The 15,817-nt window shown below is 61.0% G+C and overlaps 2 protein-coding genes across 6 annotated transcripts; one reads left to right on the forward strand and one right to left on the reverse strand.

Annotated features, from left to right (window-relative positions):
- Positions 1 to 932: 932 nt before the first annotated feature.
- Positions 933 to 3,719, reverse strand: RPL36A (ribosomal protein L36a). Its single transcript, XM_067004955.1, has 5 exons — positions 3,583 to 3,719; positions 3,244 to 3,349; positions 3,018 to 3,085; positions 1,225 to 1,347; positions 933 to 999 (listed from the first exon to the last, which is right to left on the reverse strand). The coding sequence occupies exons 1-5, from the start codon at positions 3,583 to 3,585 to the stop codon at positions 979 to 981; spliced, it is 321 nt and encodes a 106-aa protein (XP_066861056.1). The 5' UTR covers positions 3,586 to 3,719; the 3' UTR covers positions 933 to 978.
- A 74-nt stretch (positions 3,720 to 3,793) lies between these two features.
- Positions 3,794 to 15,779, forward strand: BTK (Bruton tyrosine kinase). Of its 5 annotated transcripts, none has more exons than XM_048078418.2 (20): positions 3,794 to 4,437; positions 5,840 to 5,907; positions 7,041 to 7,223; positions 7,354 to 7,452; positions 7,564 to 7,632; positions 8,166 to 8,247; positions 9,781 to 9,909; positions 10,011 to 10,078; positions 10,565 to 10,746; positions 11,123 to 11,185; positions 11,324 to 11,378; positions 11,793 to 11,875; positions 11,975 to 12,102; positions 12,795 to 12,869; positions 13,275 to 13,446; positions 13,724 to 13,940; positions 14,520 to 14,584; positions 15,059 to 15,177; positions 15,306 to 15,463; positions 15,558 to 15,779. In XM_048078418.2, the coding sequence occupies exons 1-20, from the start codon at positions 4,227 to 4,229 to the stop codon at positions 15,627 to 15,629; spliced, it is 2,298 nt and encodes a 765-aa protein (XP_047934375.2). In that variant the 5' UTR covers positions 3,794 to 4,226; the 3' UTR covers positions 15,630 to 15,779. The 5 variants fall into 5 exon arrangements, with proteins under 5 accessions (XP_047934375.2, XP_047934382.2, XP_047934398.1 ...); XM_048078425.2 differs by having other exon boundaries at positions 7,567 to 7,632; XM_048078441.2 differs by lacking the exon at positions 3,794 to 4,437 and adding an exon at positions 4,582 to 4,647.
- The last annotated feature ends 38 nt before the right edge of the window (positions 15,780 to 15,817 follow it).

The raw sequence follows: 15,817 nt of genomic DNA on the forward strand, positions 1-15,817 counted from the left end.
AGTGCTGTGCTTGGGATTTTTAAGGAAAATAACCCAGACCAGGTGCCAACAACAGCGAGACAGGAGGCAGGCAGCGGAAGCCTGCTATGCCAGCATCACCTTCCAGCAGAGCACCCAGCTGGGGGAGCTAACTGCATCGAGCCATCGCTGCTCTGCGCTGCCACAAAGCTCGCAGCCTCCGCAGGCAGCTGGGAGCTGAGCTGCGGTAAGTAACCGCTGGCTGACGGTGCAGAGGTTGCTTCCTCAAATGCAGACTCTGGTCCGAGCCGCTAGCTGCTGCAGGGCCTCTGCTCCTGCGTCGCGTCAGTCTGTTTGTGAGAAGTGTGAGGGCTGTTCAGGGGAGTTCAAGTTACCCCAGTTCTTCCTGGGTCAAAAAAAAACCCCAAAACCTCACTGCTGCAAGGAATCTTGTCTGCCTCTCCTCCAGGCCAAGCACTCGAAGATGAAAAAGGTCCACTTGGGCAGCTACACAACTGCAGCAGGCACTTCCAAGCCTTTTTCCAATTATTACTTAATCTACCAACAATTCAGATTCACCACAGAGGTTTAAAGTACTTCTAAAATACAAGTGCTGTAATAGAGGCACGAACTATTTTAAAGGAAACAGACGCTGCAGAAGTTTAGAAGCGGCCCTTCTGAAGGCAGCGTTCTGCCACAGAGATTCTCAAGTCAGCCTGAAGAGCACCACCACAGAGCTCCCGCAGGGATGCTGCTGGTGCACAAGTCTGCAGAGCCTCAGGCTCGGACTTATTTTATGTACCTCTTGGAACGCCGTGAGGAGATGCTAACCATGGGCAAGGTTTCTTCAAAACCCTTCCTAAGCAATCAAGTCAAACTGTTCGGCTTTGTAAGGAACACCTTCCAGCTGGGTTCATGTACTTGTAAGTCCCACCCCACCAAAAGCAGGAGATACAGACGAAACAAGCAACAGGTCTCTTCCAATTACTTTAATATAGTCCAAAATCTGTGGGATGGAGCTTAGAACTGGATCACTTGGCCCTGCAAAAAGGAAGAGACAGCGAGTTTACTCACCACTGAATCTCACCCTCTCCCACGTCTGACAATACTCTTCCGCAGCCCTTCCTCCAAGGGCCGGCAGGCCACCAGAGATGTTGCTGCTAACCCCTCGGCCTGACACACCGCCTCTGTGCTTCCCCCCAGGCCCCCGCTGTGTCCAGGACCACACCGTCCACCACACCAGCCGTCCCCGGCACGCAGCCGTACCTTTCTCTTCTTGTCTCCTCCCAGTTCAAAGTGCTTGCACCTCTTAATCGCCAGCATCCTCTTGGACCTGCAGTTGGGCTCCACGCACTCCAGCCTCAGCACGATCTTCTTTGTGGTCTTGGCCTGGGAGGAGAAGAGCAGGGGCTATCAGTGAACAAAGCGTCCAAAAGCAGGTAAGTGCCACCCTAGGGAAAAGCCTGTTATCTGCGCTGCTTAAGATTCACCAGCTTATTCCTGAAACATAAACAGGAAACTCCCAACGCGGTTGGGCTCCCTCCATTAAACATGCGAAGGTACCTTAGAAGACCCATAAAAGAATTTAGTGGATCTGTGCCTTCACCTGCAACCGTGCTTCATGTTTAAAAGGGACGCTGGCAAAAGCGTTTACTGGGACGGGGCTGGTCTCAGAGCAACTGGGCTGCTGCAGGGGGGAGTCCCACTGGAGGGGATTCTGCTCCAGCGAACGCACCGAGGAGCAGCCCCTTGTTCAGGGCGTGGGATGACAGGCCCCGGCAGCGTTCGGGGAGTTCGGTAGAGAGCCCACAAGAAACGCCTGAAAGCTGGCAACCCTTCCCCTGAAGGAGCAGCGATGTGACGTGCTGAACGCAGAGCCGCAGCTACTGACAAGAGAGATGCTAACCTGAAGGCTGCGGAGGGAAGAACCCAAAGCTGTGAGGGCGCTGGAGCAGCGGGACGGAGCCGCAGCTGCTGGTTACAAACCCCAGCTGCTCACCCGCACGGTGCTGGCTGGAGAGAAACAGCAACGGGGACGGCAGCGTGCAGGCGGAGTGCCAAACCGGGAGAGCAGTACTGCTGCTTTGCGTACCCTGCTTGCAGGAGCACCTCCTGCGAACTCTCCCAGCTTCCTGGCACAAAGTCAGCTTGAACAACCCCTAACCTGTCTTCTTCCTGCTGGCAGACTTCCTGCAAGTCTCCAGCACAACACCGGGGCTTTCCGGCAGGTAGCCAAGTAGCTCTGTAAGCACAGCTACGCACTCTGCACGAGAACTCTGACAAATCTGTCTGTCAGGTTTTGATTCCCTGCTGCGAATTTCAAGGTTTTTGTCCCCATCTCTTAGCAGAAGGGGCATGGAGAGGGGAAATACGCTGTAGGCCTGCAATTCCAGGCACCCCATAAACTGAAGAGGAAGAATGGCAGCAGCACATCGCTCTAACGCGCCGTTAACAGAATGCACCACTCCTCCCACTTCTGCTTTGAGACTCTCAGAACAGCAGCTCTGATTTGTTGGCTCAGCGATATGGATTTCTTGGGAGTGCAGACTGCAAGGAAAGTGTTCTGCAGTACCCCCAGGGGCTGGGAACTCTTCACCCCCACTGCGCCCTTGCCAGTGAAGGCAGCCTGGCTATGCAGGGCCTCACAGACCTGGAAAACAAGTTCCAAAGACAAACTACCATCACTTCGAGAACATCTGGAAAGCTAATAGCAGGCTTTCTTTCCTTTTAGCAAGGGGGAAAATATGCCTTTCATTAAAAGCATCACTCCCATTAAGGCCATGCTCTCAAGCATCAGGTTCCCTGCAGAAGCTGCTTCACAAACACAGGCTGCATCACTCCAGCATGAAAAAGGAGCATCTACATGAGAGAGTGCAGCAAGGACAAATACCTGGGGTGGAAACTGTGTTCTTACACTGCCTAGACACCACTACCAGCACAGAGCTGCTGTGGCAGTGCTCGAGCACACAACCAGCCCACGGCCGAGGAGGCAGATGTGTCCCGCTTCAGCAGGGCGTGCGGACTGTGAGGATGTCAAGGCTTAGAGGAGACGCACTGACCTTCTTGCGGAAGATGGGCTTTGTCTGGCCGCCGTAGCCGCTTTGCTTCCTATCGTAGCGCCTCTTGCCTACAGGGGGAAACGAGCACACTCAGGCAATACCCCAGACACGCTACAAGCACAACCAGAGCTTCCAGCCGGTGCTGGCACACCTCGGCCTGCAGCTGCCCAGCAGCAGCCCCGCCCCTGCCCCAGCCGCACCGCGCCCCCCGCCGCCCCCAGCTCACCCTGGGCGTACAGCGAGTCCTTGCCCTTCTTGTACTGGGTGACTTTGTGGGGCTGGTGCTTGCCGCACTTCTTGCAGTAGGTCCGGCGGGTTTTCGGCACGTTCACCTGCGGCAGCGGGGAGAAGCCCGTCAGTCAGCACGGCCGGCCGGCCCCCCCCCCCCCCCCGCCCCCACCCGCCGGGACGGGCCCCGCGCCGCCGCCCCGGGCCCGCCGCCTCTCCTCGAGACCCCGAGCGGCCCCCAGCAAGGGCAGCGCCCCCCCCGGCCGGGCCGAGGCGCCGCGGGGGCGGATGGCGGCGGATGGAGCCAGGGCCGCGGCCCCGGAGCTCCCGCACCCACCATCTTGGCGGCGGCAGCCGAAGAGAAAGAGCGGGCCGGAAGCGGAAGGAGATGGGAGCGGGGAGCATAGAGAGGAGGGGCGCGGGGGAGAGAGCGCCCCCCTCTGGAGGGAGGGGGCGGGGACAGGGGGACGTGGGGACATAGGGACAAGGGGACAAAGGGATATGGGACGCAGGGACATGGGGAAGTAGGGACATGGGGTGCGGGGACATAGGGACATGGGGTGCAGGGATATGGAGACATAGGGACATGGGGTGCAGGGACATGGGACATGGGGACATAGGGACAGGGGGTGCATGGATATGGGGACATAGGGACATGGAATGCAGGGACATGGGGACATAGGGACATGGGGACATAGGGACATGGGGACATAGGGACATGGGGACATAGGGACATGGGGACATAGGGACATGGGGTTCGGGGACATGTGGACATAGGGAGATGGGGTGCAGGGACATAGGGACATGGGGTGCAGGGATATGGGGACACGGGGACATGGGGTGCAGTGACATGGGGACATAGGGATATGGGGTGCAGGGATATGGGGCAAGAGGACATGGGGACATGGGGTGCAGGGTCATGGGTGGCCAGGGACATGGGGTGCAGGGACAAGGTGGACAGGAGGCCCCCACCTGCTCTTCATGCATGCCACCCGCTGCCCACCCCAAATCCCAGCCCCGCTGCTCAGCCCCATGCCACCACCCCTGGCCCCTTCTCCCGGACCCCTCGTCCAGGCCCGCGACCCAGCGCCACGTCCAGCCCCGACACCCCCGCGTGCGGCGGGACTGGTGGTGCTGGCACTGCGGAGGTGGCCCCGGCCGTCTCCAGGAGGAAACACAGCTGCTGCTTTAAGTAAGAAACACAGAAAAAAAAGGGGAACCGAAAGGGTGGGGTTGGCCGGCCGCGTCCTTCCTCCCAGCGCGGCCGACCCCACCATCCCTGCGTCGCGTCCCCGCCGCCACAGCCGCCCCGACCCGACCCGCGGTGCTGGGCCGCTCGGGGCGGGCGCGGGGCAGCCGGCGCAGCGGGACCCCGGCCACCGGGGCTGGCAGGCAGGGCTCGGTGAGTGCGGGGTGCCGGGGCAGCACGGCCCCGCTGCCGCGTGGCACGGGGAGAGGCGACGAGGGCGGCACGAGGGCTCGCGGCCTCACGCCTCTGCCGGCGTTCCCCGGCCGTGCACCCGTTGGGGATGGGGGAGGCATCCTGGGCATGGGGGACGTGCTGGTGAGCCACGGTGGGCAGCCCTGGACGGCTGCACTCGGTGCTGGCGGCAGGGACGGCTGCCGTGGGGCCGTGGAGCAAGGAGCCTGCGTTGGAGCTGGGGTCGGGCAGCGGGGGGGTGCTGGGGGCCATGGGGTTGCACTGAGCGGGGGGCTGAGGGGGTTTGTGGGCGCTCACGGCGCTGGGGCTGTGCTGGAGCACGGCGTTGGGGCGCTGGATGGGTGCTCGTGGCGCTGGGGCAGGGTGCTGGGGAGGTGTGTGGGTGCTGGGGGCCTCAGGGTGCACTGCAGCAGGGGTCGGAGTGCTGGCGCTGCCTTCGCCGGCCCCTCGCTCGCTGGGCTGGGAGGGATGAGCATGGGAGACCCAGGGCGGGAGGCGTGGAGGGACCCGGCCACAGCTCTGCGTTCATGCCCAGCCCCTCTCGCAGGCCGGGTTCCCTCCTCCGTCCTCACAACCTTCGTTTTTGTCACCCTCCGGGCTGTGCCCGAAATGGGGGGGGTTGGTGTTGTCATCCCCGGGGAGAGATGGTTCTGGGGGAAGGAGACCCCAGGCCCCTTCCCCTCTGCCCTGCAGTGACAGAGACGTTCCCAGCCCCCCCGTGTCACCCTTCCAGCCTGCCCCGAGCTCGCCAGCCCCGTGGCCACCCGTGGTCGGGCTGTCAGGCTCCTCGGCAGGACACGGGCGCAGCACGGAGCCCCGCAGGGCCCTGGTGCAGCACAGCCAGGCCCGGCGGCACCGAGTGCGGTGGCCGTGTCAGAGCACGCCTGGCCGAGGTGTGACAATGGCAGGAAGTCACATCGGGCTGGGGCGGGGGGGGACGCTCCCAGCCACCCACTCGCCACCTCTGCTGCCACGGCGAGGCAGCGATGGCCGAGTGGGGAGGTAGGTGAGTGCTGCCGGGCGGCCAGGCACCGAGCCGGGCAGGGATGAGCTGGGACACAGGCGGGGAGGCTGCGCCAGGCGGGAGGTGGGGACGGGGAGGCATCCCTCTGTGACACTCACTGTCCTTTCCTGCCTGCTGTCGCCGTCTCAGAGGACGTGGTAAGGAGCTGCCCCATCTGCCCACCACTGCTGGCGGTGACGCAGCTGCTGCGGCCCAAGGTAAGGCTCCCCGCGCCCCCATGGCTCAGGACCCCTGGGGCAGGGGCCAACACAACCACCTGCCCTGGCCCCAGTTCCCTCTACCCCCATGGCCGGATCAGCCAGAGGCTGCTGGTTCTTCTGGAAGACTCCGACAACTCAGTATTTGTATGGTGTTTTGTGTTGTTCCTTAAACTACCCAAATAGCCCAGGAAGGTTACGGCGAACAGGGCCACTTACAGCACCTTTTGGTCCCTGCCGTGAGCAGACGTGCTGCCCAGGCGGGCGGCAGGGGGCTTGACCCCGCTGCTCCAGGAAAAAGGGAACAAAGCAGAGGTGAAGGGGAGCAGGAGGTTGGGGAAGGAGGGCCGGTGGAGGTCTGGGTGGGATATGGACCAGCAGCAGCACCACGCAGCTCCGTGCCCCCCGCGAGGTGCCGGCAGGACCGGGGCTGGTTACAGCCTCGAGGGGAAGCAGCCCGTGCCTCCAGCTGCGGGGTGTTGGAAACGCCCGGACCCATCCCTGGAGAGGCTCGGGAGGATTTAAGCACCTCTGGGTGCTGGCTGGAGGCAGCGCTTTGAGCCTGGCCCTCACCGAGCGCCGCTCACGCAGGGAAGGGAGCTTAGCATTGCCTGCGTGCTCCTGCAGGACGACTTCAGGGCCACCCTGTGCTCTCAGCAGCACAGCGCTGCGGGCGTTTGGGGCCAGGACTTTTAGGGCTTTCAGGACTTCAGAGCCTGGGCTCTTAGGATCCTGCCACCGCAGCTGTCCCTCGCGCTGCCAAGCCGGCACGGCCGCAGCAGGCAGAGCCCAGGCGAGCAGCGGGAGGAAACGGCCCCCACAAGCACCGCCGGTGCTGAGAGGAGGAGGGAGGGTGCTGGGTGTCGCTGCTCGGCCTCCACGCTCCTCCCCAAAGCGATGTTTCTCACAGCCTCCCCAGCTCCCTCCCTCTCCAGCCGTCCAGGCGCGGGGACCCCTCCGGCGCCCTGCTGGAGCTGAAGCCTGCCGGGTGGTGGCTCGGTCCGTAGCATGGCACCTCGAGGGGGAAGTGACAGCGAGAGCTCACCCTGCAAACACCCCGAACGTGCGTGAGGTCTGGCCGTGGGCAGGTTTTCAGCTGAGCAAGCGCCGTGTCGGTGTCACCCTGCACGCAGCACCCCGGGGAGCACGGCGTCGAGGCAGCCGGGGTGGCCGACATGGCCAGCGTCATCCTGGAGAGCATCTTCCTGAAGCGCTCGCAGCAGAAGAAGAAAACGTCTCCCCTCAACTTCAAGAAGCGCCTGTTCCTGCTGACGGAGAGCAAGCTGTCCTACTACGAGTACGACTTCGAGCGCGGGGTGAGTCCGCGGGGCCGCTGGCTGTCCCTCGCCGGGACGCGGGGTGGGTGGGCGGGTGGGTGGGACGAGGGCCTGGGGCTCCCCAGGTCCCCTGCGTGGAGATTGCTCAAACCCACCCCATCTCTCGCAGCGCCGAGGCAGCAAGAAGGGCTCGGTGGACATTGAGAAGATCACCTGCGTGGAGACGGTGGTGCCCGAAAACAACCCTCCCCCCGAGCGGCAGGTCCCGGTGAGGGTCCCCGCTTGTGTCCCCCGTGCTGTCGCTGGGGAGGTGGGCAGCGGCCCTGCCTCGGGGTGACGGGAGCTGGGGACAGTGTCCGTTTCTGCCTCTCTCTTCCAGAAGAAGGGGGAGGATTACAACAACATGGAGCAGATCTCGATCATTGAGCGGTTCCCCTACCCCTTTCAGGTGAGTCCTTGTCATGCCCCCTTCACCAGCCTGCTCTGCGTGGCTGCGGGGTGCCAGGGACTGGCATTGCACCAGGGGTGAGGACAGCAAGGGTGACCTGGGGACGAGCACAGCATCGTTTTGGGGATGCCCATATCCTGTGTCGGGCAGGCTGGTGAGCCTCTGCGGGCACCAAGGAATTGGGCGGCTCTCTTTAAGGGGCGATGGAAACCAGCTCTGAGCTTTATCCTGCAGCTTTCGGTTCCCTGGCCGATGCTGGAGGGATGCTCCCTGCCCGCTGCTCGCTCAGCCCCCAGCCCAGCTGCCCGCCCTCGTTGGCACCCCAGCACGCCGAAAGTCAGAGAAGGAAGTGGAAAGTCTCGGGGGAGGGGGCTTATTTATAACCTCCCTGTCATGGTCCCGCGAACACCATGGGGCCAGCACACACCGGCCCGGCTCGTGCTCTGCACCGGCTGCTCTGGGTGCCCGCAAGCCTCTGCTCCCCCGTTTCCCCCCGCGAGCCCCCAGCCCCGTGCCACGTGTGTTGCCCACAGGTGGTGTACGACGAGGGGCCCCTCTACGTCTTCTCCCCGACAGAGGAGCTGCGCAAACGCTGGATCCATCAGCTGAAGAGCGGTGAGTTCGGGGTCCCCCGGCTCCCTGTGTCAGCGACCAGGAGCAGCCGGCTGCGCGTGCAGCGTGACTCAGACTCTGGGTTTCCGGGGGCTCGCTGCCTCGTGGTTACATTATCCCATATCTGCGGAAGAGTGAGCTCTATCAGAAACTGCTCCCATGACGAGTGCAGTCATAAGGCCGTGCCCTACGTGCACGGTTTGTAACGTCCCCGCGCTGGCACAAGCCATCTCCCGAGGAGGTGGGCACTCGCCTCCGCCGCCCGCTGATCCCTGCAGCATCACGGCCACACTGACCGAGGTGTCTTGCCTTCCCACAAACCTGCTCCAAATTAGCTCAAGCAGCCTCAGAGGGCAAGAGGAAATGGCAGACATGGCCACACAGCTGCGCCGGCACATGAGGGGAAGGTAGAGCCCCCATTGCTTTAGGAAGGAAACAAGGATGAAAAGCCTGAGTGGAGCCTGGGAGCATTTCCCAGCCCATCCCAAGGCTTGCACAGTGCTTCTGAGCTGCTGCTGAGCTGCAAGGCTGCTCCCTCCTCGAGCTGGGAGCACGCTGAGGCAACGTTGCGCAGAGGGGCTGGGGTGCTTGCGGTCAGACAAAATCTGATGGAGCTGCCCGTGTGTGCCTCTTGATGCGTGCGTATCTTCTGTGGCTTCGTGCTGGCAGGGTTAGATTAGCTGCTCGAATTGACACAGGGAAGTTTGCCCGAGCGAGGCGGAAGCAGAGCAGGCTGATAACGGGGAAGTCAGTTATTTCATGACAGCCCTGCTCTGCCCCAGCAGCCGGCCCCGGCCCCACTTCCCTGCTCAAGGAGGGGGTCGCTGCGGCAGCTGAAGCCGATGTAGAATCCACAGGGAAACGGGGAGAGAAAACGCTGGCTGCGTGCTGCCGGGACGCCCACATCCTGCTCTGTGGAGGGACGGGGCTCTCTGCAGCTGGTGCAGGGCCGGCACCATGTGAGGTGGCATTTAGGCACATCTGACTGCCCCCAGGCTCGGCAAGGAGCAGGAGGAAGCTGGTCGGTGTGAGCCTGGCGAGGGAGCAGCCACCCAACAAGGGAGGTCCCTGAGCAGGCAGGGGACGGTGGCGGCATCCTGCTCTGCCCACACACAAGCCAGGTCCATCACTTTTGAAAAATGGGCCTCAAAAGAGCTGCAGACAACAAGGCCTCAACAGCCCAGGGCACATTTCAGCTGGCAGGAGGACTGGTCGCAGCAGGAGCTGGCCCTCCAAGCGTGTTTGTGTCCCTTTGTAGAGCTGCCAAAGTGCTTTGATCAAATCTGAGAGGAAAGGGCTGGCCCTCCCTCGCTAGGAGGTTGGTGTCACAGGGCTTGCATCGCCGTGGCACTGAGACAAAAGCAATGCACTGAGGGAAACCCGAGCAGCAGAGCCACACGGCTGCATATCAGGAGCAGAGCAGTGGGTGTAACGATTTACTGGGGCTGATCGTCTGCACTGGGGGAGCACAAAACTCTCAGCAGCGGGCTGGGGACGGAGCACTGGGTCACACACATCTCCCCTCCTCTGCCACAGTGATCCGCTACAACAGCGACCTGGTGCAGAAGTACCACCCCTGCTTCTGGATCGACGGCCAGTACCTGTGCTGCTCCCAGACCGCCAAAAACGCCATGGGCTGCAAGATCCTGGAGAGCAGGAACGGCAGTAAGACACCGGGCACCCTCCCCTTGCCCGTCCCCAGCCCCAGGGACCACCTCCCACCTGCCCAATACAGTTCTCACCTTCATCGTTTTTGTGTTGTGAAGGTTTAAAAGTTGGGCGGTCACATCGCAAAACAAAGAAGCCTCTTCCCCCTACTCCCGAGGAGGACGAGGTAAGGGCCAGCAAACGTGCGTGTTTAAGGAGAGGTCTGCCTGGGAAAAGCCAACACATTCACTGACTCAGCTGAGTGTGGCTCAGAGGTTTACAGGCCGGGACTTGGCTCTGGAGAGGGACGGAAGGGGAAGGAGCTTGAACCAGGGGATGGAGCCCAAAGACCCAGAGGAAAATCAGATGATCACACCCCTGAGGGTCCCACGGGGGAGCTAGGAAGAGAGAGAAACCCTGATATAGGGTGGGGGAGTCATGGGTTAAACCCAAAGGTATAGAGAAAAAGCTTACCTTTGGTGAAGACGTGCCTCCAAGGGGGAAGTGTTGCAATAAAAAGCACTGGGGTGGATCGATCTCTTGGTGGAGTTACGGGTGGGAGCTGAGACATGCTGTGCTGACCCGGCCAGTCCTGGGGAGAGTTTCACCCAGGAAACAGCGTGTGTGTGTGCCTGCCTCACCGTGCCCCGTGCTCTCCCTTTCTCTGGGGAAGATGGTGATGAAGCCCCTGCCTCCCGAGCCAGCCCCCGTCGCGGCGGGCGAGATGAAGAAGGTGGTGGCCCTGTACGACTACCTGCCGATGAACGCGCAGGACCTGCAGCTGCAGAAGGGCGAGGAGTACTTCATCCTGGAGGAGAGCCACCTGCCCTGGTGGAAAGCCCGTGACAAGAACGGGTAAGGGCTCCACCACCTGCGGCACTCGCCCCGCAGCTGTGTCCTGCCCCAGCATCGCCCCTGGGGTGGCCCCAGGGACCCCCACCCTGCACTGGGGAGCCCGGACTGGTCTCAGGCTCTCAGACTGGCCGGCTCTTCGCTCCATGGGCTGAGACAGGCTGCCTGCCTGCACGCTGGGCTCCTGCACCAGCTGGCACGTGGGGAGGGTGAGGGAGACACAGCAGGCTGTGGTGGTACCAGCCATCCCCGGGCATGAGCACCACAGGGTTTGTGCTGAGGTTTTTGAGCCCGTTTCTACTCAGATTTCTGGGACAGGAACCCGCTTTCCTCTTGGCCTCCTCCATCGGTGCATGACCATCCCCTTTTTCTCCTGCAGGAGGGAAGGATACATCCCCAGCAACTACGTCACCGAAACCAGCAATTCCCTGGAGATCTTTGAGTGAGTAGGAGAAAGCACAGAGACGCGGCAAGTTGTGCTTGGTCAGAGCCTTTTTACGTCCAGTTCTGGGCCAGGGTCAGCTGGGCTGGGGACAGTGGTGGCTGGGGGATCTCCCTGACGGCTGTGTCCCTGCCCCAGGTGGTACTCCAAGAATATCACCCGGAGCCAAGCAGAGCAACTGCTGAAGCAGGAGGTAAGTGTTGACTCACGGGGCTGGGTCTTCCACGCACATGACCTCCGTGGGCTGCTGTCACCCCTTCCACCGCAGCTGACAAGGATAGAGCTGGCTAGATCTGGACCAGAAATGACTTAGCTGAGAGCCCCATGGTCCCAGCAGCGTGGTTCCCCTAGGCTGCCCGGGGGACAGACAGACAGAACGGACCCTGCAGCCTGTGTCACCCCAACAGCCCAGGAAACCATCTCTGCGCACTGTGACCTCCTCCTGGGAGGCACGTCAGTAGGTGGCCCCCGGGCAGGAGCTGGAAGTAGGACTCCTTTAACTCATTGCACCATCTCCAGACACGCTGTGATTGTCCCTCTTTTTAAGTCCCACCTGCTACAACCACCCCCTCACAAATACCTGTCCCCTCTCTCCTTTCTGTTTTAGGGTAAGGAAGGGGGCTTCATTGTCCGCGACTCTACCAGCAAGACAGGGAAATACACCGTCTCCGTCTACGCCAAGTCCTCTGTGTAAGTGGATGTAAGAATAGCTTGTTCCTGTCTCGGAGGGCCTGGCCAGGCACCTCTCGCCCTCTGCCTGCCCTCCAACCCCACACACTGTCTCCCCAGAGACCTCCAAGGCATGATCCGCCATTACGTCGTGTGCTGCACCCCCCAGAATCAGTACTACCTGGCAGAAAAGCACCTCTTCAACAGCATCCCGGAGCTCATCACGTACCATCAGCACAACTCCGCCGGTGAGCGCTCGTGGGCACGGGCAGAGCTGGCAGCTGTACCCGCACCCAGTGCCCTTCATCAGCTGCGAGCACCTGGGCTCCAGCAGGGGCTGGCTCTGTCCCCCACGGGGTGCATACTCACCCTCTACCTGGTCTGGGACAGCCCAGCTGCAGCTTCAAACAACTCCTTCACACATCTCTGCTTAGACATGTCTGCAGCCGCAGGGACCTCACATCCCCACAGCATCCCTTCCCCTGGCTTCCTGCAGGGCAGCACCCATCCAGCACCCCTCTGCACCCACCCCACCAACGGTGCTGTGCTCTCCCGTCTGCAGCCCTCGCCAGCGCCTGCAGCAATGGGCTGTAAACCAGGCTGGAGGAGGCTGGGAGCAACATTGTTCCTTTTTATTGATCTGGACAAAAGCAAAACATGAGCCTATCCCTCGTAACCCACCCACCAGCACAGGTTCCCAGACGATAGCACCTCTCAGGCAGGGCAGAAGGAGAGGGGGATGCAGCCCAGGGAAAGCCGGAGCAAGAATCTTCCAAGCTGTGACAGTCTCAAAGAGAGGACAGGGACAGAGTGAGGCCACCAGCGTTTTTACGGACATCAGGGGATCCTCACCTTGTTGCTCTGCAGGCAGGAGGCGTGTGTTCCCCACTGGAAGGACACGGGTAAGCACGGCGCGGCAACGCACCTTTCTGTGTTTCAGGGCTCATATCCAGACTGAAGCATCCCGTGTCTCAGCACCGGAAAAGTGCCCCTTCCACAGCCGGCCTGGGCTATGGTAAGCTGCCCTGGGCTACCTCACGCTTCCCTGCCCATGGGGCCTGAGGGGCACTCAGCACGGGCTCTCTACCTTCAGTAACTTGCCAGGGCAGGGATCCTGGCTGTCCCCTCGCAGCAGGGCCCACAGCATTCCCAGGGATCACTTCCCCACAGCCACTGGCCCTCTGGGGTCAGTACCAACCAAGAGATGTGCAAGCTACTTTGCTCCCCATCCCCTGGAGGAACAGGTCTTGCATTTTATGGATTTTCTGTGATGGTTTTTCGGGCATGCTCATGGTTTTTCAGCGTGATTTTTAGGGGGACAGCACGTCTGTGAGCTCCTCTTGGACCAGCTAGATCAGATGACTGGGAACATGCTGCAGGGAGGGCACCTGCACCCCCTCACACTCATGCTCTCTCCTAGGGTCATGGGAGATTGACCCCAAGGACCTGACCTTCCTGAAGGAACTGGGGACGGGGCAGTTTGGCGTGGTGAAGTACGGGAAATGGAGAGGCCAGTACGACGTTGCCATCAAGATGATCAGGGAGGGCTCCATGTCAGAGGACGAGTTTATCGACGAAGCCAAAGTCATGATGTAAGTGTGAGCAGCCTCCGGGTGAGTGCAGGATGTGTCCTGTCAGAATGCCTGCACTCTGACGGTTCGGAGGGACAGCACCAGGCAGCCTCACACACTGTGAAATGCATCTGCACTGCAAGAGATTTCTCCTTTTGTGCTCATTTGCCACTGAGCTTTCCACCCGCAGCTGGGTCAGGAGCACTTTGCCAAATTCTCCTTCTCCTTACCCAGCGATGCTTCTTTTGCAGCTTAGCCCTGCAGATGCTCACAAGTGCCCTTCTTGCCCCCAACATAGGAACCTGTCTCATGAGAAGCTGGTGCAGCTCTACGGGGTGTGCACGAAGCAGCGCCCCATCTTCATCATCACCGAGTACATGGCTAACGGCTGCCTCCTGAACTTCCTGAGGGAAACTCGGCGGCGCTTCCAGCCTGCTGAGCTGCTGGAGATGTGCAAAGACGTCTGTGAAGCTATGGAGTACCTGGAATCCAAGCAGTTCCTGCACCGAGACCTGGTAGGGATGTGGCTGAAGGACACATCTCCAGCTTGGTGGGAGCCACAGCACGTCCTAGACATGTTCCAGCTAGTTCAGCATGAGGAGAAGCAACTCTTCAGAATCTCCCCCTGAGCTTCCCTGCCCACCTGAGCATGGACAGGGTGCCCACCATGGCATGTCTGGAGTCACTGCTTCGCAGTGAGCTAGCAGACTGCAGAAAGGGCAGGACTAGGCAGCTTTCCAGGGGACAGAAAATATGTTTTTGGCTAGGGCAGGGCTTTGAATCAGGCAACACAGGCAGCATCCCTGGCTCGGATGTGGAGAGGGGGCACTTCATCCTCATGAAACGATGAGCCTGGTTTGCCAGGCCTCTGGCTGGCACTGCCAGCTTGCGGTGCTGCTCTCTGGGGTGTTGGAGGGAGTCTTGGTGCTGTGCCAGCACTGCTCAGCAGTAGACACAACACTGGTGTGATACCAGTGCTGTTCTAGCTCCAAGTGCAGAGCACAGCACTGTTGGGGCCAATGCAGGGAAAGTTAACTCCATCCCAGCCAGACCCAGCACAGTAGGAGTGACTGCCTCCATCTCTCCACCCACAGGCTGCTCGCAACTGTTTGGTGAATGACCAAGGGATTGTGAAAGTCTCAGATTTTGGCCTTTCCAGGTCTGGTAGCCATGTCTGTGTCACTCTCCTGTCTCAATTCTACATCTCCTTCAGTCTCCTCTGCACTTTAGTCTTTCTTCCCCACCACTCTCCAGCTCCGCTTTTCTTCTGCTTTCTCCTGTCTTTCATCTACCTGGCTCAACCTTCTACCTCTACACTTTCCACCCTCCCCTTTCTTACTTCCCTCATCGCTGTTCCCCTTCTTGCCACTTCTTTTCCTCCAACTCTAATCTCCTGGCCGCAGCTTTCTTCCCACATCCCAGTTTTGCCTCTTGTGATGCTGTGTCACTGTAGCCCTTCCCCAGCCTTGACTAACACATGCTTGTTTGCAAAGGGACGTTTTTGCCTGTTGAAACCCATGCAGAGTGCAAACTCTGAAAGCTGTTGATTCCTTTTGGGCTTGATTGGTTGCATAAAGACAAGTGAAGCAGGACAGGATCAGGACAGCTGCCCTGATCTGTTTATCTGCTGCAGGTACGTTCTAGACGATGAGTACACAAGCTCCATGGGGTCAAAGTTCCCAGTTCGGTGGTCCCCTCCCGAAGTGCTTCTGTACAGCAAGTTCAGCAGCAAGTCTGACGTCTGGGCTTTTGGTAAGAGCGCAGCATTAACGACTCAGGGGTAAGGATGAGGGCGGCCCAACAACAGCGAGCTCCTCCACAAACCAACCTCAGGCACAGATGCCCCCGTGCCCTGAGGTGCCCCCCGTTTCCCACAACAGGCGTGCTGATGTGGGAGGTTTACTCTCTGGGAAAGATGCCTTACGAGAGGTTTAACAACAGCGAGACAACAGAGCACGTCATCCAAGGCCTGCGCCTCTACCGCCCGCAGCAGGCCTCGGAGCGGGTCTACGCCATCATGTACAGCTGCTGGCACGAGGTACGTGTCTGCCCCCTCACCCCGCAGCTCCCCGGGGCCAGGAGAGGCCCGGGGCGGCGGGGCAGGACCCCACGGCTCCCGTGTCGCCCCGCAGAAGGCCGAGGAGCGCCCCACGTTCACCGCGCTGCTGGCCGGCATCCTGGACATCACGGACGAGGAGCCGTGAGCGCCGGGCGGGCTGCCCGAAACCGGTGGCTGGTACTGCCGGGCCGGCCCCGCCTCCCCACCACCACGACCACCACGACCACCACGAAGCCCTCTATCAGCCCAAGACCCCCTCAGTGCACAATAAACGGCGGCAGCGCCGCGACACGTCCCCCCCGCTCCTCCTCCCCGCCTCCCTCCCTGCCGGCC

The sequence above is a fragment of the Anser cygnoides genome, chromosome 13 (assembly GCF_040182565.1).
Source record: "Anser cygnoides isolate HZ-2024a breed goose chromosome 13, Taihu_goose_T2T_genome, whole genome shotgun sequence".
NCBI classification, from domain to species: Eukaryota; Metazoa; Chordata; class Aves; order Anseriformes; family Anatidae; genus Anser; species Anser cygnoides.